At 37.8% G+C, this 25,985-nt stretch overlaps 3 protein-coding genes across 7 annotated transcripts in view; 1 reads left to right on the top strand and 2 right to left on the bottom strand.

Annotated features, from left to right (window-relative positions):
* LOC120417376 (nuclear hormone receptor FTZ-F1 beta) overlaps positions 1-17,750 on the bottom strand; it is a 40,231-nt gene extending 22,481 nt beyond the window's left edge. For 2 of the 4 annotated variants that reach the window (XM_039579397.2, XM_039579428.2), the window contains exon 1: positions 16,370-17,750. The gene's annotated coding sequence lies outside the window, so the exon portion shown is untranslated. The remainder of the gene's footprint in view (positions 1-16,369) is intronic. The other 2 variants (XM_039579437.2, XM_039579445.2) reach the window with 2 other exon arrangements.
* LOC120417832 (uncharacterized) overlaps positions 1-25,985 on the bottom strand; it is a 73,401-nt gene that overhangs the window by 3,149 nt on the left and 44,267 nt on the right. The window contains exon 5 of the mRNA XM_039580052.1: positions 15,253-15,414. Coding sequence (XP_039435986.1) covers positions 15,253-15,414 — 162 coding nt within the window. The remainder of the gene's footprint in view (positions 1-15,252; positions 15,415-25,985) is intronic.
* LOC120417443 (klarsicht protein) overlaps positions 21,336-25,985 on the top strand; it is a 327,954-nt gene continuing 323,304 nt past the window's right edge. Inside the window, exon 1 of one of the 2 annotated variants that reach the window (XM_039579500.2) lies at positions 21,336-22,015. The gene's annotated coding sequence lies outside the window, so the exon portion shown is untranslated. The remainder of the gene's footprint in view (positions 22,016-25,985) is intronic. The other variant, XM_039579491.2, reaches the window with a different exon arrangement.

Genomic DNA, 25,985 nt, shown 5'->3' with positions numbered 1-25,985 from the left:
GAAAAGCGAAGTGGAAACGGAGCGAGAGAGTGAGAGCAAAATGGAAGTCACACATACACACATATATATCGATTGGAGGCTAGATTTTGCAAGAACTTGGAGTCAACGAGTTGGGGGCCGGACAGTTCTGTGGGGGATTCGTAAAACGATCATAGGTATTTACCTTGATTTCCAGATTTTTAAAATATTAAATTAGAAAAATAGAAATCTGGCAGCAATGTGATGTTTTTTAGAAAACTGGCTTAGAAAGCGATTATTTCTAGTTTTTAAAGTTGAGTTCGGACTAATAAGTGGGTAATTCTCCACCAACTTACACAGAAGTTGCCCCGACCCCTCTTCGATTTGCGCGAAACTTTGTCCTAAAGATTAATTTTTGACCCTAATCACGAATCCGAGCTCCATTTTTTCGATATCTCGTGACCAAGGGGCGGTACAACTCTTTCCATTTTTGTACTTTGGAAAAAATATTTTTTATTCAATTATTTGCAGCCTAAAACTGTTTTGGTTTGGAAATTTGGGGTCCTAAAGCCCTATGTAAATTGTTATGTGAAGTGGTAAAAACGCGATTAAAACCCGCTTCTGATAAATTTTTTTAACAATTTAAGCAAATAAAATTGACAAGACAACATTTTTTGATGGATCAACTATGGTTCTCTTGGAACGAGCTGTCAAGTAGGACCTTTTCTGTCAATAAGGGCCGCGAAGTTATTTTTTTTAAATTGATTTAAAAATCCATTTTAATCCTTTGCGGTCGTACAAAAGGATTAATTTTAGGGCCCGATTTGAAAATTTTAAAATGAAAAAAAGTATTTTTCATCATAAAAAAAATACAGAAATGGTTTCAAAAATTCTTCCATTTTTTGATACTCGACTTTAAACAAATTTGAAATATGTCATTTTATGGGAAATTTAATGTACTTTTTAAATCTTTCACACAAAAACACAGAAGGAGATTTTTTTCATTTAGATCAACATTTTCCATTTGAAATTTCGTGTTTTTTGTAACTTTGCCGGGTAATTTATTAGAGTGTAACAATGTTCTACAAAGTTGTAGAACAGACAAATACAAAAATTTTGATATCTAAACATAAGAAGTTTGCATGTAATCATCACGAATTTACGAAAAAAAAAGTTTAAAAAAAGTTGGTCGTCGTTGATCATGGCCCGCGACAGACACGAACGACGAAACAAAGATAAACTCAAAAAGGAACGACGAAACAAAGAGAAACATAAAAATCATTTTACCAAAACTGATTGGTAAAAAAATATGTTTTTTTTTCAATTTCTTGGGTCATTGCTGTTGCTGTTATTTTTTTAAGATATTTAATCGATTTCATAGGATTTATTTGAAATATGTACTCAAAATAACAAATTAACAATAACAACAAATGTTTTCAATCCCAGGTTTTCTATTATTATAACTGTCTGTGAAATAAACATGATAAACAAGCTAAACTAATAAAAAATAAAAATAAAGTAAACTTCAAAATTTCTAGCCCAATTTTCTAAAAAAATCTTTTTTAAAGCAAATACATAAAAAAATCCCTAAGTCATCTTCCAATCTGTGGTCCCAAAATTCACATTAGTAAAAAGCTTAAAAATGCTCTATTTTATTAACAATGCAGAATTTATTGTTATTCAATGTAACCTAAATAGTTTTTTTTTTTTTCAATGTAAAACATTAACTTAGAGGCGCATTTCAGGCAAATTTTGCAGAAATTTTCACTTTATCCGAATTTTTTTGTATACTGAAGTTTACTACGTATAATTCGTTTTTCAATCCTCTTTTTTAAATTGCAATTTTAGTAAATATCAAAAAACATAAAATATTGTGATGAGTTTCACTACATTACAATTTATTTAAAAAAAATCACCTCGTTCCATACCCACATTCTGCCCCTGTTTTTTTCAATAAAATACCATACTTTGCAAAAAAATGCATTTTACACAGAAAATCTATAACGAATTTTGCAATACCTGCGTTGCAATTTATTAAAAAAATGTTTTAAAAAAACTACGATATTTGGCAAAAAAAAAATTTTGCACTCCAAATTATGATGCAAAATTCAATAACGAATTTCGCGTCGTTTGATGCCAATTTTAAAATTCTACATAATTTAAGGTATCTTAAAAAACAATATTTTGTGATGAGTTTAGTATTTTACACATAAAAACTTTAATATAATCAAAATCCATAAGGCTGGTACAAATATTTTTAAAAGTTTTTGTCACCCCCCCCCCCCCCCCCCTTCAAAATTTGCCCGGAAAATCAGGGGGCAAAAAAAACATTTTTACAATAAACTTCAAAATTTCAATGAAAATTCAAGTGCAACCAGCTGAAATCAAATTAAAATACATTCTCCTGCGTTTAAAATCATTTTTAGCATGTTTGGGTTTATTAAAAAATCTTAAGATTTTTTGAAAATTTTCGATGCAAAATCTTTTTTTTTTCGATACAATTTTTGTTTTTGTCAGATCTTAGATTTTTTGAAAACTAATGATTGCAAAATAACTGAACTAGTGTAAAATGCATTTTAAAACACTTTTTTCATTTAAATGTGAAAACTATGGCTTGTTATTTAAATTTTTATATTTTTTTTATTTTTTTGCCCCCCCCCCCCCTTGACCTTGGCAAGGGCCGAGGGACAAAAACTTTTTTAAATATTTGCATCGGCCTAAACAATGTCAAACAACGTGATTGAAAAAAAATATATTTTGTAAAAAATAGTACTTGTAATTTTGAACTTACTACATTGTCAAACAATATGTCTTTATAAACAGCTTACAGAGTCTAATAAAATATTTTGTGAATAAGGCCAATGCATATTTTATTAAAATTTTATATGCCCCCTCCCGCTTCAAAAAATTCCCCATGAAATCATGGGGCAAAATATAATTTAAGCTCGAAAAAGCATTTTTAATTGAAAAACCTTATATTAATGATTGAATACTATTCAAAATACATCGTAAAACTTTCATTTATGTGTTTTTTAATCAAATCAGACTTTTTTCAAATTTTGATTTATTGATCAGCCGCGGAAAAAGGCATACAACTTTAGGAAACTTTTTTTTCAAAAATTCATTGAACTTTTATCTATTTTTGGTTGTAATGTACTAAGCTTATTTTTTTTCTTTTCGAAAAAAAGAACTTTTCGAAATAAAATATTTTCAGGAATAGACAATCATGGACACTTTTTTCAAAAATAAAACAAACGGATTTTTCGAACAAAGTTTAACTTTGAATAGCTGTAAAGTATTTTTCGATTGCAAATTTGAATTTTCATTAAAAAATTTGGTCAAAAATGTTTAAGTACAAAATTTGTTTTTTTTTTCACTTTAAAAAAAAATCAATACTAGTCGGCAACATTTTGATTCATGATGCTGAATGGATTATAAGATGCGAGGGTTTGTTCCCTAAAACATATAAAAAATCAAAAATTAAAATATAAGGATTTTGGGAAATTGTTTTTTTTTTTTGTCAAAAAAAGTTAATAAAAAAAATCAGCTATTTTTTTCCGTGTACCTTTTTTTCAGAATAGAACCTACAACTTTGCCCAAGACACTCAATCAAAAAATTCCTTGAAAAGTTACATATTTTCGAATATTCACGTACCATTTTTGTATGAACATCAGCCAAAATTGAATGGAGATTTGTATGAGTGAACCAATGACACAAAATGGCTTCTTTTAGTGATAGGGAAGGCCCCCACAAAGTTTGAGCCAAATAAGAAAAAAACAAAAAATAAAAATGGTCGAAATCGGCTGATTTCGTAGAGAATTGCTCACGATAAAATTAACTGTAATAACCTTATCACATTGGAAGAAATGTCATGAAATAGAATTTTCTCTTTTTTTCGAAAATACATTTTTCAGAGTTGGATTATTTTAAAATTTATTTTTAAAAATCTTTATAACTTCACAATTTGGCAATACTTCTGAAAAATGCTACTCGAGAAACATATATCAAGCAAACAAATATGTTAATTAAAATTTTCAAATAATATTAGTAGAGCTTTGTTAAACCAATCAGCATTTAATGGATTTAAAGTAAACAAAACAAATTTGGGAAGCTTTTTTTAACAATTGGAACATTTTGCTAAAACGAAATCGCAAACCACCGCGAGGGGGTGTGCCAAATGGCCGGATTCACCACTCAATCGGCACCGGTGTCCTTGAAAGGTTCTTTTCCATCGCGCTCGATTCATTTGCGATAACTCTTCGCAAGCTTCGAAGCCCATTATAGAAATACAGCAAGAAAAAAAAAGTGCAAAGTCAACTTGGTCGACGCCGTTCGCGTTCGTCCGTCTAATAGCTGATGCCGAGGTGGCGTCGAGTCGACTACAACAATGTAGTCATCGCAGTTATAGTGGAAGACTAGCAGGGAAAGAGAGTATCAGTTGAGCTCTTACTCTTTACTACAAATACACACTTGACTCGACGCGGCCAAGTGGGGTTTAGTATTTAGTATATACCGCTTGTCCGTTTGTCCGATTGATGATGAACGTTTTTACTGTCAACAAAGTGCGCTAGAGCTACCGCGTTAGCTGTGAGTAGTTACACTGTTTGCAGTTGACTTAGGTCAGGGTTGTCTGATTTGTATTCCGTATTGAAATTTGATCGATATTTCTATGAAAACCAAATTTGATGTCGCGAAAGTTTGCTGTGTCATTCCCACTGCAATTTGCGCACTTGATCACCACGATCACCACGCTTAGGTCACTCGAGCTTGGCGCGTGGTCCGCAAATCGTGCCCTCGAATGCAAAACCCAGCTACGCTGCAATTATCCGCGCCAAGAGATCGACTCTAGACAAAACAATCTTCCACCATGCAATCATCCACTGCTGATCCCAGAATCGATCGTTTGGCCACAGTTTGGAGTCGGCTGACCTTGAACGCGCGCAAAGCAGGAAGCAAAACTTCGCGATCAAACGGAGCTTAGCTAATTGTGGTGGTTCTGTACTCTGCTCGCAGCAAACAATTAGTTGAGGTTGTTTCAACTTTGTGGCACCAGAGGAGTCGGCGGTTCTTTGTCCGCGGGAGTAGATATTTTGCTAGTTTACATTCACGTGGCCATTTCTACGTGATCGCAAAAAGGCAGGGTTTTTTTACGGGTTTTGCGAGGGACGTGTTCTGCGATCTGCAGTTGGTCAAATGGTTTAGTTGGAATAGAGGGAAAAAAGGGCACTGCTGGAAGACAATGCTCGGTGAGGCATTGGGTTTGCGAGTCAGGCAGAGAACGCCGCACGATCTTCAAGTTGAACGTGGATTTGGTGTAGAACAGGGTAGGTTGAATGAACTCGGGACTGTGGACTTGGTTGACTCATGTCTGGTTAGAATATGTAGGACACTTGGTTTTTTTTTACAAATTACGTTTAATTCTATATCAAATAACGTCAAAACATCGCTTCGCTTGGAAACGGTAATTTTAGTGGTTTGCGGACTGGATTTCGTCATGTATAAATGATTTTCCAAAACAGGTTGGAATTGATAACTGGGAATAAAACCAACCAAGCTCCCCTTTTTTAAGGGGATAAGGGAAAATCTCCACGGTATCTCCAAATAAGTTTAGCAGAGTTGGACGGTTTTTGAGAAGTTTTATTTCAAATAACAACAAACCATACGTTTAGTATAATAATAGCAATTATAGTTGAAAAAAAATTGCACATCTCATGATCTTTAAACTGTTCATTGAAACGCCGAGAATCGTTAATCAGCACAAGACATATGGTCCTCTACAACCCACAAATTTGCAGTAATTCTCGCTACCACTCAGTAGCAGCAGTCGCAGCATCCGCCAGAAGAAGCCCAAGGTCGTCAAGTGATCTTTGGCTCCCCCGTCTGTTGTTGTTCTGAGCAGACTGCAAAGCTCCTCCTCCTCCAAGTCCAGCAAACTGGCAACTTTTGCCGCGTGCGTTTCGATTTACGGTAAATTGAGTTTCAGCTGAACGCTGAAAAAAAGGCCGGTGAGAGGAGGCTTGCTGGCACAGATGATACGGCCAGCTGAGCACACGATGACTCATCAATCAGCACCAACTAGAAGGGGAGAATCACTCGGCGGCGAAAGGTCAACGCTGAGTCAGGTTGAAAGTGTTTGGTTTGTTTTTTTTTAGGAAAATTTAAATTTTTTTTTTTTTTTTTTAAATCAAAACTAGTTTGATTGAACTGATCAAAAGATTCAAACAAAGTAGAGCGAAAAAAAGTTGGTTGCATTGAAAATTGCCACTCCTCAACCTAACATCCAATATCAACGAGATTGGCTTGCAGCTAGACTCGGTAGAGTTGTAGAAGTCCTTCACAGATCGCGGTAGAAATTCTTGCAAAATTAGTACATGCGACTTTTTAGTTAGCGCTCTGATAGGGTTTGCAGCCAGGGTTCGACAATAGGCAGCGAGCACACTTTGGCACATTGAGGTGTAAAATGCACTTTTGGGCTATATTGAATGACGGAATCAAGTCAGTTTGTTCCTATTCATGAAATTTATTTATAAAACTGAGGTTTAGTACTATGCACATTTTAACACCGTGCCCAAACCAAGTGTGCTTATCGTCGAACCCTGCTTCAAAACTAACCTAAGCGTTAGTTGGGAGGTAACCCTATCCGGACAGTCAGAACACTGCTTCCACAAGGTGTGATATATCGACTGCAGCTGCCGGTTCGTGGCCTGGACCTCGCTATAGTAACACAGCAGGAAAACGGCATATCTGCGTCTACCAAGCTTGTACCAAGGTAAACCATATCGGGTTGCAACCCCTATCACTTTGGACCACTCTGGACAGCACCTAGACAGTGAATATTTCACTGCTTAGTCAGTCAGCCTCTTTGGGAGCTGCTGACCAGCTGAAAGTGTCTACCGCGATTGTGATTTCGATCGGAACCCTTGCTGGCGGTGTGCAATTCAATTTGTGAACACCTTTGTTTGCACAATCTCGGACAATTCAATTGCGGACAAGATCGATGAGTCATCGGGCGAATTTCGGTCGGTCAGACAGCATTCAATCACGGAGTCGTTGTTCAGACTTTTCTGCAGAACCTCGCGCGACAAGATCGACAAAGATCGATAAATTGTGCACCGTGTAGCTGTGGCACATGCATGGTACAAACACACACATTCCATGAATACATTAGTCGGTCAGGTCGCGTCGCGCAGTGATCGTAGACCTAGGAAGGCTCGATCCTCGGCGATCGAGGCAGGAAGGAGGTACCTTAGGGCTCTGACGAGCGGCTGACTGACGACTATGTGCGGTGCATAATGAAATCGTGTACTGCCAAGTGTGTGTGCGCGATTTTGTGTTGATGATTTAGCGACTGTCGTCTTATGCAATTGGAAAAGTTTGTCAGAGTCACGCACCACGAATCTCAAGAAATCTGTATAAAACATTACGTTGACAAAAATCTTCTTGAGACTAAAATTGAGTCATTATTAAAATTCTCCAATTAGTCATTGTGACTGTTCATCGCTCCAGCTGCCCATGAAGACGTGTGCCGGCGACACTTCTTGGGTGACAATCGTCCTCACATTTAACCAAAAAAATATGTCGGTCATTTCCGCTGCTCAAACCAACCACAAAATCGACTTGGCCGCGAACCAAGTTATGAAACCCACAAAAAAATAAACTTTAATTCCAACTCGCCTTGAGTGAATCAGCGCAAAACCGGCAAAACGTTTCGGGGGCTGACCTTTCCGGAGAGCCACCGGCCTTGCGCGATTTTGGTTGCGAATTCGAGCCTTACAAGGAAACAATTATCCTCGCCATGAGCCACGATAATTTGAGCTGGGTTGAGGCCTTGGGACGGTGACGGTGACGAGTCTGTAATTTGTTATATTTAAATTAAAAGGTCATCAATCCCGGGCAGGTGGAAATAAGTGGAAAAGTTCAAGTTCTGTTATTACCAAGATATCTTCGATTTGGCTGACCTACAATATCAGTAAGGGCAATGATAATTTTATTTCAAGTTTTTTTCCCAATCTTTTATGAAGAATTAGGCGTGAAATGAGAAATTTTGTCTTATTTTTTTTTTTTTTGAACCTCACATCTGACCTCAAATTTTGAACCAGCTTTTTTATAAATAAATAATCTTTCAACATAACATCATTTAAAAAAATGACTCTGTGAATACTTACAAAAATTGGCTATACATTTTTCAACTTAGAACAAAAAAGCTCAAAGACCACATTCAATGTCATTGACAATTAAAACTGCATTTTATAAACCAATTAAATAATATCCACGAAAAAAAAAGTTCTAAATTAACTTAACAATTCCATAAACGAATTTGTTTATGGCCCATTTTGAAAATTTTGGACATTGACTGCATTTTATGAGCAAACAAAAATATAGAAATTTAAATTACAGGCCAAAATTTTAACACTTTTATGAAAAGTTTGATGAAAAATGCATGCAAACGTGCAAAAAATATTTGCAACAGCATTAACAAATTAAGAAAAAAACAAATTTAGTCATGGTCCATTTTAAAAAAAATTGGAAAAAATATTGACAGAATTTTATGAACAAAAAAAATTACTAGCAAACCAAAAATTGAACATTACTTTGAAAAATTAGTTGGAAAATGCAAACAAATGTGACAAAAATCTTGACAAATATTTGCAACAGTCCTATTTTGATTTGTACCAACGCAGAAACACTATTGATTCCTTAAACAATTACAAAAATCTGGCTTCAATTCAATTCAATTCAATTCGGTTTTATTGGTGAATAATCAAGATACAATGAGTTATTTTGAAGTGCATAACAGAGTTTTGGAGTTCCTTACAGCTGTGTGTTGCATCATAATCCATTTAGGAAAAATTATTTCTTTAACTAAGGCACTAGCAAGAGTAAGAAAAAACTATAAAAAAAAACTTACAGAAATTGCAAGGGAAAGGGGATAGAGGAAGAGAAAGCTTATATCTAGATCACAGATAATTTATCCTTTGTAGATGTGTTTGATCATCAGTTCCCCAAGGGCCAGGAATTGTTCTGCCTTGTTCCGGCAGCTCCGAAACCGCGTCATCATCTCTCCCGCGAGAGCAAAGAACTCCGGCAGGGTGAAAAGATCTTCCCCGGTGACTTCTTGCTGGGCCGTACTGCCGCTACCGGCAGCGACCACGCTGGCGAACGAACGCCCCCAACCAGGAGGGAACGTTGAGTTTTCCGCTGGAACCGTAAGCTGTCCAGCTGCAGGAACGGCTGCGCTCGTACTTCGCTGAGGAGAGTGGGACGCTGCTGCTTTCTTCTTTCTCTTTTCCTGCTCCTCGAGGTAGGCCTTGCGCGCGATGCATCCGCGGTAATTGCCGGTATGGTTACCGTCACAGTTCGCGCACTTTACGCGCGGCTTGGTTTGTTCTGCCTTGTCCCCCAAGTCCGCCTTTCGTGGCAGTGCGCACGCCTCCGAGAGGTGTGACTCACCGCACTTCACGCAGCGGGGCCGGAGGTTGCAGTTCCGCGAGCCGTGGCCGAATTTCTGGCAACGGTGGCATTGCGCTACGTCCGTCGGGTTCTTGGTGTAAAACCGCCAGTTTACCCAAAAACCGTCCAACGTCTTAGTCCGCCGCAGGTCTTGGATCTTGACGGTGCCGCGGTCGAAGTACAACAGGTACAGTGTGTGTGTACCTGTTACCGTTGTCTTGCGCGAGAGCACTTTAATCTCCCGCGGTTTTATTCCGGCGTCCGAAAGGTGACCCTTCAGGTCGGAGATCGGACGGTCTTGATAACCCTGCAAGACGACCTTAACAGGGGGCTTCTCGGGGTTGAATGTGTAGAAGTTGAAGTTGCTACGCTTCAATTCTTCAAACACCTGGTCGAAGCTCTTTTTATTCAGTGTGATCACTTGCACTGCCGACTTACCGATTTTCAGACAATATCCGAGGCCTTCCAGCAACTCGTCAACATCGTCCGCCAACGTGTCCAAAACAAAAATTGGAGGTGGTCTTCGTTCCGTTGGAGAATTATTCTTTTTTGGCGTCGGCACTTTTTTCCGTGCACGAACATCGTCATCGTCGTCGTCGGTAGTGGTGCTACCGTCGGTGTTGTTGTTGTTTTCTTCGTCGTCGCTCAGCATCTGGAACTCGTTCCTGATGGGAATGTTGGCGGATGTTGATGTGCCACTGGTCGTGGCACCGGAGGTACCTGAACGGGTTCGCACTGGTGATCTTGGAACATATCCGGGGTGTAGTAACTTTTTGTCGATTCCTTCTGCGCTCCCGCTCCCCTGCGCGATGGCAGTCGACACGGCGTTGGTTTGTTTACCTTTTTGCACACGGCCGGTAGACGAACTTCGCGGGTTTTTCGAGGCCGCACTCGAACTGCCACGGCCACGGCCGGCCTTTGGCATGCTGGAGAAGCAAACTCGCGGGTAACCACAATCAATTACGGCGAAAAAAATCGAAAAAACGATGGAGCACTGAGCACTAGCTGCATGCTCTCGTGCGTACACGGAGGGAGCTGAAAATCTGGCTTCTATTTTTGAAATTTTCGGCACATTTAATGTCCTTGACAAAATTGACATTTTCCAATAGTTTTATCCATATTTTACAAAAAAAAATACGAATTTTATTATTGACACAAAAAAATCAGACAAATTATTGGTTCCCAAAATTTGAAAATAAATCAGCTTCTAATTTTTTTACATTTTATAATAGGTTCAGTTTAACCCTTTTCAAAATTTTCTAATCAAGCCTTAAAAATTTAGTATGTCTCTTAAAATCATTTTCTCATAGACACATACATTTTTTTTTAATTTCAGGGGTAAAGACCACATTTTAGGCCGATGGCAAAAATATATATATATATATACAGCAATTCCCCACGAAAACAGCATGGAAAAAAACAAAAGTGCTCGGATCGGGCTCAAAATTTTTCTGGGGGTTCCCTGGCCGAAATAATTAGGCCCGTATTTTTTTGTTTGGCCATTAGGGTGACCTACGCCGTGTTAGGGTGGTCTGAAAAATGGCCATTTTCGTCGATTTTCGCAAAAACCACTTTTTTCGAAAAATCATAACTCCTCGCCATTTTAGCCGATTTCAATTGTCTTATACGCAAATGAAAGGTGATAAGTTGGCCTTTCAAAAAAAAATAGTAAAAAGTTTCAAAAATCTAGCCTAACATATGAAAAGGGCGTATGAAACTTTAAAATGCCGTTTTGACGGTGTCTGGACCAAAGAGCCTATGTCTGGAAATATTTTTATCGGATTCCCCGGACATTTTTACATAACATACTAAAAAATGGGAGGAGTTCATTAACAGGATTCCGAGATATGATTTTTTGAAAATAAAATCCGTGTTTTTTGACGCGCCGCGCGCAAAAACCGGAGAATGACGAAATTGGCAAAAAATCAACTTTTTTCACTAAAACTGCGATAACTTAAAAATTTCAGCGATGACCTATACATGTCTGGGTACCAAAAGTTGCGTCTTTTAATTACGAAAATTTTGATACCCAGACATGTATAGGTCATCGCTGAAATTTTAAAGTTATCGCAGTTTTAGTGAAAAAAGTTGATTTTTTGCCAATTTCGTCATTCTCCGGTTTTTGCGCGCGGCGCGTCAAAAAACACGGATTTTATTTTCAAAAAATTATATCTCGGAATCCTGTTAATGAACTCCTCCCATTTTTTAGTATGTTATGTAAAAATGTCCGGGAAATCCGATAAAAATATTTCCAGACATAGGCTCTTTGGTCCAGACATCGTCAAAACGGCATTTTGAAGTTTCATACGCCCTTTTCATATGTTACGCTAGATTTTTGAAACTTCTTACTATTTTTCTTTGAAAGGCCAACTTATCACCTTTCATTTGCGTATAAGACAATTGAAATCGGTTAAAATGGCGAGGAGTTATGATTTTTCGAAAAAAGTGGTTTTTGCGAAAATCGACGAAAATGGCCATTTTTCAGACCACTCTAACACGGCGTAGGTCACCCTAATGGCCAAACAAAAAATACGGGTCTAATTATTTCGGCCAGGGAACCCCCAGAAAAAATTTGAGCCCGATCCGAGCACTTTTGTTTTTTTCCATGCTGTTTTCGTGGGGAATTGCTGTATATATATATATATATATATATATATATAAAAAAACAATTGAAAAATGTATATTATGTTTCTGCAGTTAATAAGAAATCATTAATTTAAAAAAAAATAAGATTTGACGAAAAACAAAAAAAAAACTTTTAGCAGTTTTACATCGAAAATTCACCAAAATTCTACAAATTTTTGAACTAACCCAAACATGCTAAATATAATTCTAAACGCTGGGGAACGCATTTAAAATTAATTTCAGTAAATTGCACTTAAATTTCAGTTGAATATTTGAACTTTTTTGAAAAAATATATTTTTTGCCTTCTGATTTTCGGCCAATTTTGAAGGAGGGGGGAGTGATATAGACACCTAGAAATTTTTTGAACAAATTTATGATTTTCTTGGACTAAAATTTGAAAATCAAGCTTTACTTTTGAAAAGGTGTGCAAATAGGTAGATAATTTTCGTAATTTCACAGTTAAGACCAAATCATAAATTTTTTGAAATATTCCTATTGAAAAGATCAGAGAATTTTACAAAAAATTTAAAAAATCAAATTGAAAATTGATGAATCAATTAATGGTTTCCGAGATATCGTCAATTGAAAATTACTGGCTAATAAGGTAACACTTAGAGAAAATAATTTTCATCGATTCGAATTCTTTGTCAGGTTTTATCTCAGAACAAACTGCTCGATTTTCAAAGTTTCAGAGAGAAAATTGTAAGGATTTTTTCAGCTTTTCAAAAATATTGTTTTCCAGAGATGCTTTTTTTCTATAAGTATTTTTAAAATGCAAAAAAAAACGATTAGAAATCGAATATGTATTCCTAAAAGTAGCTATAATTTGAAAACGGTACATTTTATCAACAAAAGTATAAAGTACGCACTACGGCTTAGGGGATATCTTTTTCAATCCCCTAAAACATATCAAAAACTTTAAAAATTTAAATTAAGTATTTTGAGAATTCAACTTTTAGTGATAAAAAGATAAATAATGTTAAAAAATTTCCCGTATACCTACAACTTTGCCGAAGACATCAGATCGATCAGAAAATCCCTTCTCACGATATAGAATTTCACACATTTACATACCCATTTTGTAAGGCCAGACCTCAAAATTGTATGGAGACATGTATGGAAAAACTACTGATGCAAAACTGCTTCAAAGAAAAGTCGATTTACGAAATCACAGAGAACCACTCTAGTAGGTAGGTATATGAATTATTTAAAGTATTTTATCCTTCGATATCATTTTTGTTGATTCAATATGTGTCTTTCATAAAAAATAAGCTCATACACGGAGAAAAAACAGTTTCTTAAATCATGAACACGAGTTCATGAAATTCAGAACCACGAAAAAAGTAAGTAAGAAGTAAGTTCCGAATTTTATGAAGGATTGCCCACGATTTTTGGAACTGATTTTTCTCCGTGTACTGGTGTTATTCCTTCCCATTTGTTAACAGGCGGCGGACTGAGGCGCAGTCCTCTTGGTGTGTACTTGGTTCAAATTTTGTTAAGAAAATTTCCACATTCAGTGTGTAATAATATTGAATGACTTTTCTGAAAAGGTTATATTTATTTTTATTTCAGATTATTTGCTGCGTACGTAATTCTTTTGGCTGGAAAGGTTGCTAAAAATCAAATAAAAATAACGATGGGAAAAATACGTATGGTGAAAGAAGGGTATTTTGCTACGTGGCCTATAGATAGTGCCTTTTATTATATTCGATGAAACAAAATGTTGAACTCCAGTACCCCCAAAAATAGCAACCACTTTGTCTTCGACCGCCAGTTGACGACCTTCACCAAACGACCACACAAACAACACACAATCGCGAAAAAAAATTCTCAAAAAAAAGTCCGACGACTTTTTGTACGAAAACTGGAAACCGGCACCACCTGATGATTCTAGCAGATTCCTGTTTTTTCGTCTATATTTTTCTGCTTGAGTCATGTGTGTGGTTGCTCAAAGTTGGCTTATTATATTTCGCTTCGTTTGTTCTGTTCTCTGGCGTACGTACACACAATCGTCTTCTTGTTAGAATCATCATCCAAAAGCCAAAGTCCTTCAAGGTTGTTTCGTGTGTTTTGTTCTGAGTCTGTTTTTTTCTTTTTCTCTCAGTGTATGTGTGCGAGTTTCCGTTCTTTTGTTTAGGTTTCGTGTGTGCTTCGATGTTTATTCTCGTTGGAAAACGAAGATATGCTCGCCTGCTCGGATTTGAGGTGTTCTTTTTTCCGCCGCGTAATCATCATCATTTTCGTTCTTTCAATGTCGAATGGATTCGGTGGTTTTTTTTTTTGTTTCTCCTCTACAATAGCCGCCTACTCGGCGGCGATCTTCGCCGCGGCAACCTTGGCCAACTATGATTCATCTTTTTATAGAATTAATGCTTCGTCGCGTACGCGGCGATCACGATCGCGCGCCGTCCGTCCAAGGTTCAATTCCACCAACAACCTCGAGACAACAACACAGCGAGGGAAGATCACGCAAAGTTCAAGGTCATTGAAATGTCGTCGACCGCCGTCGGCCGACGGCGAAACCCGAAATAGGGTCGACGGTCGCTGTGTCTTCTTGTTGTTCTTGTTCGTCGTCACACCACACATCCAAGGTAATAAAAAACGATCGCTTGGCCTCGCGATCGCCACCAACACATGCTCGCATGCAACGGCGAGGCCATGTTGAAGGACGTAAGGTGAGACACCGCAGCGTTGACGATCGCGACTTCAACTGTGTGTGTTGGTGTGAAAGAGAGAAAGAGGAAGTACAAAGAGATGACCTTCGCGATCGTGTGCGTGAGAGAGTGATGATCGTGACATTGTGTGACACAAGGCCTACTTGCCCACGTGTGTTGGTGCGATGGGGAGCTTCTTTTGTCTATGGCCCCAAGTTTTGGTCTCCACCGCAGCACGCCATGTTTGATCTTCGTCAACTTCTATGTCCAGATTGGTGATCGCGACACCCTTTCTTTGGAGGCTTGATTCTACCAACTCTTGGGGTGCAAAAATGCAGATCGCAGCTTCGAAACCAGCTCAAGGTGTTCGACACCACTCCTCGAAGTCAACGCTGCTTCCACTCGATCGCGTCGATATCCGGCAGCTTAGCCACAGTCACCGCACAGCATGGAAACTTTCTAAACCTGTCCACTCGAAGGTCACATCTTCGATCGTTGTGCCGCGCGCGCATATGCAATTAGCTCCCCCCCCCCCTTCGTTCCCCCAAGTCCCCCCCTCCCACCAAGTTACGGTCCATTAGCTTCTCAAAGCCTTTTTTCAAATGCATCTCGTTGACCGCCAACCCGAGCCAGAACGAGTTCGAGAGATCGGCAATAACCGGCTCAACCGCCATGTTCTGCTGCTGATCGTGCACGAACCAGATCACCTCTCTGCTGCGGCGGCGCTGTCAATCCACTCGTTGAAACGTGGACGTTGAGAGTTCTGGCTTGCCAAAACCAATCCGACCAATTGGCATGGCGCAAAAAAGAAAAGGGGTCACGACAGAAATCAATCAAACGGGCTGCCCCGGCTGACACTTGCAAAAGGGGGCTTAAGCCATTTGGGAGATTGACTTCTGACAGTCGTCGTCGTCTGGGTCGTCAAAGAGGGTCCAAGGGAGGCAAGAGTCCGTTATCTTTAGCGGAGTGACTGTGACTTGACTTGGTGGTGATTCTTGAAGAGCAGCAGTTCTTGACGGTGAAGGTCTGCTTTTCTAGGTCATCGATTAGCAATGTGGAAGAGACTGGACAGGATCGTTTCTCGCAAGCTTCTAAAAGCTCGACCACGTACTCTGGCAATATTCAAAACCAAGCATACAACTACGAGTAGATTCAGTATAGAATCGCTGTGTTCATTTTAAGCATGTTTAGATGACCTTAGGCAGTCCGTAACTTCTTGGAGTTAAGAACTGAGAGTTAACCTCCAGAACAGCAATTTTAACCTAGTCTTCCGAAAACTCCTCTAGAATCATCAAATTTAACATCAAAATTGTTCTTCCCTAATACCGACGTCTACCTCAAGTGAATATAATTTGCCAAAAATAACAAATGGTTTTCAAACACAAAGTTTCTATAACTTTGGGGTGACTTTGTAAATCTAGATGGAATTAATTGGCTTAACTGTTTCAAACTACTTTTGTTAACAAATATATCTGGAGTATATATTAAGTTAAATATTTCCAATAGAAACCTACTAACAACATTCGGATGCTATAAAAATTGATTACTTTGATCCATTCGAGCCCCACACAAAGCATCGCCTACTCCGCATTTCCGAGTGGGAAACAGCAGAAAGCTCATAAAACTCCAAACCCCCTCACCAATACACACTAATCAAGCGATGGGGAGCCCAAAACTTACATTTCGTTTTCGGCGGTGTGTCGGTGGTCCCGAAGGAAAGCAAGGTTCCAACTTTTATCCAACTCTTTCTGTTGCTTCTTTTCACCAGTGCGAACGCGCTCCACCAGAGTTTATTGACACTGCTGGCTTTTACCACTACAATCACACGGGACCTTCCTCTTCGGCAATAACATTCAGCGGAGAGAATACACTCACTGCATCATCATCATCATCATTACAAAAACATTCACCACAGAAAGAGAACAAACGAGAGAGGCAGCAGACAGGTAAGTGTGCGTGTTTACTTCTGCTTTTCTGGACACACAAAACACACGTACGACGTTTATGCTGCTAATCCACTGTGGTCGGTCAGCTTCTTCCTTTCACACATTTATGCGATTTGCACAACATTCGACGAAGCAGGCTTTTGTTGTGTTTTCCGATCTCCTTTCCTTTCTTTGCTCTCTCTCTCGCTTCGCGAGAGTGGCGATCGGAGCAAGCCGCGCGACAACCTTCTCTGCTTTGCTCTGCACACACAACACCTTTCCGATGTTTGTCTCCAGCCGACGGCGACGACGAGTTTCACCTTCTTGGGTTGCTTGGATTTTTTTTCTTATGATTTTTTTTTTGTTTTTGTCAATGTAGTGGTGGGTGAGTGAAGGATTCGAAATCGAGGTGAATGGATGGAGCAGAAAATCTGCTCTTTTGCACAACTTAAATCGCCAACTTGGATTGGATTTTCCTTTCAACGATCGCCGAAATCAACTCAATAGAACGTAAAATCTTTGCTTTTTCCTTCATCAAAGTAACCTGTTCGCTTGTTTCCAGAATCAACCGATTTAAGTACTAGTACTCTCTTTGTTATCTTATTCCCCATGAACAATAACACAAACACTCGACAGTGGTACCGCGCTCGACCTTGACTACTTTTGTTGTCTCACGTTGCGCGCGGCTTCTGTAGCTGTGTTGTGTATTGTTTGTCTCACGTAGCGTCGCGCGCACACACACCAAGCGAAAACAACTCAGCAAAAAATTGCACAATAGACAGAAATCATCCAAAAGAAAAACAGAAAACATACACAAACACAGCGCACTCTCTTTTTCGCCTATTTCTTCCGTCTCGCTCTTTCCTTCGTGTCAGCTTGACAGATTCTCGCCGCCGCCACTCACTCAATACAACACAACACCTTTCGCACTGCTGCGCGCCTATACTGTTGCTCTAAAACGTCGTACAAAAGTAAATCGCGTGTGCGTGCGAGAGTGTGTGTGAGTGGTGATGTTGTTGTTGTTGTTGTTTACTTGTGTTAAGGTGCTGCGAGAATGATGATTGGTACACAACAAGGGACAACAGAAGAACGGAAGATAAAACCGAGAAACGCGTTCGCTCTCGCCGAGCGCGTGAACTGAACTCGTCGACCGACCGCAGCGCCGTCCGGACTGATCCGCGGTTCTGCTTTGGTCAGTCGTTTTTTGAATGAGAGATAGAGAGAGAGTGTAAATGAGAGAAGAGCGAAACGGGGAGTTGGAACTTGAATGGAACATTGCGTGAATGGTACAGTGGTATCGTAGAAGGCGTTTGTTTTGTTCTGTACAGGTGTGGACGGGTTGACTTGTTGCATGCAACAATGAGCTCGGCGATAGATGGAGCTACTAAAAACACCAATCTTAGAAGTCTGGAAGAATTATAAATCACACTAGAAAAATTATGTGGAAAGATATTGTGAAATTTCCAACAATGAAAAACATCATATTATTTTTAAATTTATTTCTTCGGAAAGTTCAGTCATCGAAAGTTTTAATGTTTTTTACCTTTTTCATAAAATTATTTTTATTATGTCTTTTTCGGTACTGGGACCTGGTTAGGACCGAGTCGGCTTTTGTAATGAAAGTTTTGACTATTCAAAGTTCAATTATGCCATTGTTTTTCGGAACGTCGGATTATCAAATCATTAACAAAAACATGTTTTTCATTAATCTTTGTTTTCTCGCTTTTTACATCAAATTGGAGTTTTACGACTCCATTTATTCAAATTTGAGTGGTTGATTGCCAGATACAGTAAAAAAAAATCTCAATATTTCATCAGAGTCTTTTCTTCGCCATCTTGTATTAAACATTGCCAAGTCACTTTAGAGCAATTTTGGGGTCATATTTAAGATCACAAGTTATCGAAAAAAAAATCGTGTTTCGATTGTTTTTTTTTGTGATTCGGGGAAAACATATATTTTCTACACATTTTTTCGTACTGAAAAATCTAGTTTGTCATTCTGGTTGGTAAAAAAAAATCTCAATATTTCATCAGAGTCTTTTCTTCGCCATCTTGTATTAAACATTGCCAAGTCACTTTAGAGCAATTTTGGGGTCATATTTAAGATCACAAGTTATCGAAAAAAAAATCGTGTTTCGATTGTTTTTTTTTTGTGATTCGGGGAAAACATATATTTTCTACACATTTTTTCGTACTGAAAAATCTAGTTTGTCATTCTGGTTGGCAATTATTATACTGTTCTGCAGGGTGGCCAATCAAAATCAATTTTTGAATTCCCGACTTTTCCGGAACCTCAAATAATACGAATTTCTCACCCGAAAAATGATTGCGAAAACTGTTTATGAAAAAGTTAACATCTACACAGAACATAATCTATATATATATAAAAAATTTCGACGGTTTTGTTCGAACGCGAACCAATTCAACACGGAACGTCGGATCGAGGTGCTCTTTTTTGCGTTGGGTTCGTATAAGTCCAGGGAAGGTTCTTACGCCAGAAAGTGACAACTTTGGCCACTCTGGAGCCGATTCCGGAAAATCTGCAGATTGTATGGGAAAAGTAACGTAAAATTAAATTTTGATCCCAGGAGGCTGAATAAGCAAAAAAGTTAAAAACGTCAACAAACGAAAAAAGGCAGAACGAAGTTTGTCGGGTAAGGCTTGTTTATATATAAATTTAAAAAATAGCTGCTGACAATTTTAGTAAAATAGAAACCAAACAGCACATTTTTTTATGTGTGTGGCATGGAAACACTCAAAATTCGGACAAAAGAAAAAAACTTAAACAAACCAAAATTTAAAAGAAATTGAAACTCAAAAAATCATTAGGTTTTAAGATTTTTAAAACATTGACAAAAATCCTGTTTAAAAGAAAAAAGAATGGAACAAAGTTTAAAATAACTAATTTTGGCCGATTTTAGCGTGACATACTTTATGGATGACGCCTTAAAATTTTTAACTAACTATACCTATAAAATAGTTATTTTCCAAAATCCGCATATCTTTTTGAAGATTTTTAATATGTTTTAGGTATTTTTAATATGTTTTACCCGCTACTTTAGAGCCTCAGAGAAGTATGGTCAAACATTTGCCTCCGAGTTCTGCATTTGAAATTTTATACATAAAATGTTTGACCTCATTTTTTTATGTAAAATTTAATTTGCAATCGAAAAGTACTTTACAGATTTTTTGATAACGTTCCTCGTTTTCAAGATATAGCCAAAGCAAGATTGATTCAAGCGAAATATTTCTGTTTTTTTTTTTTTATCAGACCATTTAATTTTTTTCAACAGTTCAGAAAATTAGCTGTTATATTGTCATTGAAGTTGCTAAAGAAAAAAAAAAACAGGAAAATGTATGTTTTCTATGTCTCCCCCAAACAATCCTCCATTTTCTAATGTCGATATCTCAGCAACTAATGTTCCGATTTTCAATGTTAAAAAATGAAACATTCGTGAACTTTTTCGATCTTTTCGAAATCAATATTTTAAAATTGTTTGAATCAAGACTAACATTTCAAAATGGCGAAATATTGCGCATTTCAGAGATTTATAGACAGTCGTGCAATTTGTGGAAAGCTTTCCAACAAAGTGCACACCTCAAACTACAGCAGAAAAAAACTATCCAAGACACACACCCTAGTTTGAAACTGTTCTAAAGTGGTCGAAAGCAACAAAGCTCAGTCGAGACACGCACCACTCTAGGCGAGAGGGGGGTAGAAGGGGTAGGATTTCAAGTGTGCAAATATTTGGTGTATCAAACTTTTTAGATTTTTTTTTATATATTCAATAAACATATATTTAAATTTCAGGTAAAGCAAAACATATAAAATGTCTCAAACTAGTTTGTCAAGTTCTTGTTGAAAATGATAGCCTCGATTTGATATTTTGTTTTAAAGCATTGAAAATCAATCAAATAGTTGCCAAGATACCGTCGATTTTAAAAATGAAGGCTGATTTAAACTAGTTTTCTAAAAATTCAAAGGCTGCATCAGTTTTTTGAACAACATATTTCAAAAAGAAAATTGTAATCTGTAAACTTTTATAAGTTTGAGTTTCTAAGTTAAAATGAAAAAATAAGGCCGATGTAAATATCTTTAAAAAGTTGTTGTTCCTCGGCTCCTTCTTAGAAGTGTAACGCCCCGATCAGTCTGATGGTTGACAAAAATTTTGAATAAAAATTCAAATTTTGTTTATAAACCCTATAGCTATTGTCTTTCATACGTTATAGGACCTTCTAAAAAAAACTTCTAGATTTGTATCAGCCCAAAATAAAATATAATTATAAAAGAATAAAATCCAAATAGAAGCTTGCGATTTCTGAATGAAAAGCACCCCTCGTTCAACTTAACGAAAGCTAACGGTCGCGCCTCTACCGTCCGCTACGAGTACTACCAAACTTCATTCATCGTTTTGAATCTTGCTGTGTGCGTGCCTGATTCATGAAACACATACACCGGGTATATATTAGGGCGGTTCATTAATTTTAAGTTGCTGACTTTTCAATGACATAACAAGATGATTCTTTTGATTTCAAAATAATAACTTTTCCTTTAATTTTGTAATAAATTCATTCGTAAACTTCACATCACCCTACCCGCCTTCACCAACCGTGGCGGCCTTTCGTCAAGTTTGCATCCGGCCGACACGCACACTACGCTGTCCAATCCGCTAGCCGTCGTCGTCGTCGGCCGCTGCCTGCTTCGTCCACTACACACATCAGTTGTTTGCGTGCCGTTGTTCGAAACTCATGTGTTGCTTGGATTCGCGCGCGCCCTAACTCACAAGACTCACCGAAGAGAGCAGAGCAGACAGTAAAGTGTGTGCACGGGAAAAGAAGAAAAACAGTGTGTGGAGTTACGGTTGTTGTTTCTTCTTCTTGCTGGTGTTCTACGCGCGTCGTGGCTTGAAAGAGAGACGACGAAGAAGAAGAAGAAGGTTGAGGAGTTGCAATATCTCGGTGGAGAGATTTTTGGACGGTGTTTTATTTCTTTAAATTTCGTGTTTTGATTGATTCGCGAGTGACGTAGTTTTACGCGTGTGATTTTGTAGTTTTACATACAGTACTGAGGAAGAAGTTTGAGGTATCGTTCGCGAAGTTTGCAAGTTGAACACGTTCAACTTCCAGAGAGAGATAGTACACACGATCGAAGTAGTCTGTGTGTGTATACGTGTGAGAGTGTATTTGCGTACTGCGTGCAAAACATTCTTGATCGCGGACGGACGTAGAATTCCACGTTCCAGTAGCGCCGGAGTCAGAAGAATCTTCACCGCGCCAAGGTCTCCGGTCCAAGTCGGCGGCGACTGCTGACGAGAGGAGAAGAATCGCTCTGCGCCAACTTCGACGACTTCTGCACCTTGACATCGACGACTGCAGCAGCACATCAGAACGGCAATTGAATGTAATGATTCGTTTGAAGATTATTGTTTTTGTTAGATTAAGGGTTAAAGCAGCAAGCTAATGGTTCTACTAGTTGACTAGTTTGTTAGAGTTCTTGTTAAGCTGCCTATTAAAGGGTCGAAGGCCGGTGTCAACTCCAAATATGGAGTCCAAGTTGGCCTTGGCCAACACTCAAGTGTTCTCTAGTCGCAGACTGGAGTAGTCACGGCCTGCCAGGACGACCTGATAACAACAACCAGCGAATGCAAGAAGTTTTAATCTCGTCCAAAGTCTACTTGGATCAAGTATCAAGTGTGTTGGTGCTGCATGGCACTCTGTGTTTTTGTTCCGTCGCTGAAGTTGCTGGAAGAATAAGAATCACTAGAAGAGTGGTTGGTGGAGTTGCTTGTGTGTGGTGTTTCAGCAGCAGGCTCTGCCTTCGCAAGTGGAGTTGAAGGAAGAAAAAGAAGTGTGCGCTCGCCTGCTGTGTGTATTGGTGGTTTGTGGTTGACCGAGTGGATGTGTCGAAAGAATAAACACACTCAAAATTGGGTGCAAGTTTAAACATCGTGAAGCTTCTAACGTTTCCTGTCCTGCAGAGATAACGCAACTTTAATACCAAAGAAAGTCAGTCGACATTGCGTAACTTTAAGGCTTGAGAAACAACCAAAATCACCGCGTCGAATTGAACTTTGATTCGACACAACAAACAGGGCAAAAAAAAACGAGACTTCAGTCTTAAAAGGTGGTTTGTACCCGCGCTCCCAAAAACAGGTATTGTAATGCTGTGTGAGCCCCGTGCGGAAACTTTCCTCTATTGAACAATTTATGAACGATCGGCGGCCAATCGCCCGAACAAAATAATGATGAATAAAAGGGGGGAGGGGGCCTTCACCAAAAATTATGTGCAAAAAAAAAACAACACAAAACCCGCACATTCGCGCACTTAACAAGACACCACTTTGCTACTTACTTCACCCATACACCGACAACAACCAGAAGCTGATTGCGCATTTTGGTACCCGCAACGCAACGCGGTGTGTTGCTACAGGTTGGTGGACAACGTTTAGCGATGTGTACAAATCTCTCAGAAGGCTTTGCGCAAAAAAAAAATTGACTCACTGAGTCAAGCGATTGAACGATCGGCGATCAACGTTGGCGTTGATTTGCCGGTCATCGAAGGGATGACGCGTGGATTACTCACTGGTTTTGCATACGAGTTGGCCTTGGAAGACTCTGGGATCTGGGTAGGAATGTGATAACAATTTATCAAAAAGTAAAACAAAATCATGCTCTTGTTTGACCATTTGTGTTCAATTTAACCTGATTTCAAGGAATTATCGTTGCAGTTAATTTTGCGCAGTAGGTCTGGCCATAACAAAATCTTTTGAAATGGTCGAATTAGTTGTTTAAATAGCCAAGAAAATGTACTGAAAAAATCCTTCATTTTATCTTGCAACAACAATCGGATAACATATTTAGTCATTGATTTGTTACAGCTTGTTATTTTCCTGTTATTTTGAGTAGATTTTAATGTTAGATGCAAATGATTTTTTTTTCATTATTTCTCACACACAATATACAGATAATTTGACCTACCATTCATTTGATATTAATTGTCAATTTTTCAGTCAAAATCTGCAACATCACTCTTTCTATGTGCTCCTGAATATACTCAAATCCGCCAAAACTGTAAGACAGATTTTGCAGAGAAATTACAATATTTTTGTCAATTTCCACACAATTTTTATCTTTATTATTTTAGGTAAAATATTTAAAAATGCAAGCTCGACATTTTTTCTTGTTTAATACAATACTAACATTCTCAGAAACGAAGCGTTTGGTACGGTATGTCCACGCATTCTTCCTCCTCTCTAAATTCTGTGAAACGTGATCCGTTCTTAGACTCCTCTCTGCGGTAAACTCAACGCAGTAGGGCTGACCGCTTCAATTTTTGTAATACATGTTCGGGTGTTCTCGGATGTACTGCAGTTATTAATATTAACAAGAAATGTGCTATTGGCGTAATCATACAAACATATATTAAATTATTTCGATAAAATCCTCAACAAAAAAAACAGAGCAGAATATTCGAGAAATCTTCATTCAAAATATTCAAACTTTGGTCTGATATTTATTAATTGCAATTTTAGGGAAAAATAACACTACAGCAATTCGGTTAATTGTACAAAATTCAATTTTCTGGCAAAACTAAAAAATAAATGTGATAGAGACAAAAACCAAAATAAAGTTCCTTGTTTTAAGAGCGAGTCCACGAACAGGGCATACCCCTTTGTATGGGACGTCGTTTGGACCTCACCAATCTGCCTGAAATTTTCAGGGGTTGTTTGTACATATGAAACTAGCATCTGGCCAAAATATGAGCACTCTAGGTCAACGGGAAGTGGGGCAAATCGGGACACAATGTTTAAAGGTTCAAAAACGTCAAAAATCTTAAAAAGGCTATAACTTAGACAAAATTCAATTTAATTTCAAAATTCAAAATGCATCTGAAAGGGCTTAAAAAATGCAACAAAATGCAGGGTAGAGCATCCTAATTGGTTAAATCTTAAGGGAGTTATTGTAATTTTAGTGAAAAAATAGCATAATTTTAAAACTCAAATAAAAAAGTGTTCCATCCAGATATCAACTCGGTTCGACCTGCAGCTTGTAGGGGACATTTGGGACTACCATCTGAGACTAAGAACGCTTTGGGTAAGGCAGTTTAACATATTAAATAGACACTTTTACTTTTTGTGAATTTTTTGGTTGTAAATTTTTGCTCGGGGACCCCTTAGATCAAATTTTCCGGTGATAATTTTGTCATATTCGTGTTTCTGAGACAATTTCACAATAGAAACATGCATAAAAATGTTTATTTTCATCCATTTTAACCCTTTAAAAGATGAAAGTTAAAAAAAATCTTCGATTCACATTTATTGAAAATCAAGTTCATTTCCAAGGATACTAGATGACTCCAGAAAAAAAGCAGCTTCTTATTTTTTTTTTACTTTCATTATTTAAAGGGTTAAAATGGATGAAAATAAACATTTTTGTGTATGTTTCTATTGTGAAATTGTCTCAGAAACACGAATATTATTATTATCACCGGAAAATTTGATCTAAGGGGTCCCCGAGCAAAAATTTACAACCAAAAAATTCACAAAAAGTAAAAGTGTCTATTTAATATGTTAAACTGCCTTACCCAAAGCGTTCTCAGTCTCAGATGGTAGTCCCAGATGTCCCCTACAAGCTGCAGGTCGAACCGAGTTGATATCTGGATGGAACACTTTTTTATTTGAGTTTTAAAATTATGCTATTTTTTCACTAAAATTACAATAACTCCCTTAAGATTTAACCAATTGGGATGTTCTACCCTGCATTTTGTTGCATTTTTTAAGCCCTTTCAGATGCATTTTGAATTTTGAAATTAAATTGAATTTTGTCTAAGTTATAGCCTTTTTAAGATTTTTGACGTTTTTGAACCTTCAAACATGGTGTCCCGATTTGCCCCACTTCCCGTTGACCTAGAGTGCTCATATTTTGGCCAGATGCTAGTTTCATATGTACAAACAACCCCTGGAAATTTCAGGCAGATTGGTGAGGTCGATGCGAGATGGGTATGCTTTGCTCGTGGACTCGCTCTTAAATAACAACTATAATCAAATTATTTTTTCCCAAAATTTCAAAAATATTTTGAATGAAAAGCTAATTTTCCATGACAAAAACTGTCTAAAGATTTAATACATTTACCCAAGACACCAAATCGATCAGAAAATCAATTCTTAAAATACATAAACATGAGTGTGAAAATTTTACAAACAACCGTGATTTATCAAAATATTCATAAAGTCAAAAACTTTCTCAGATCAACTTGAAATGAATAATCAACATTAAGAAAATATATACCACACACAATATAAAAGGCGATTTGAAAATTCAATGGTTAAAATTCACCTCTTCTTATGTAATTTCATCTAAATTAATATGAG

This window comes from Culex pipiens, chromosome 2 (genome assembly GCF_016801865.2).
Source record: "Culex pipiens pallens isolate TS chromosome 2, TS_CPP_V2, whole genome shotgun sequence".
NCBI lineage: Eukaryota > Metazoa > Arthropoda > Insecta > Diptera > Culicidae > Culex > Culex pipiens.
The sequence above is the reverse complement of the archived record's forward strand: the minus strand, read 5'-3'. Positions and strand labels throughout refer to the sequence as shown.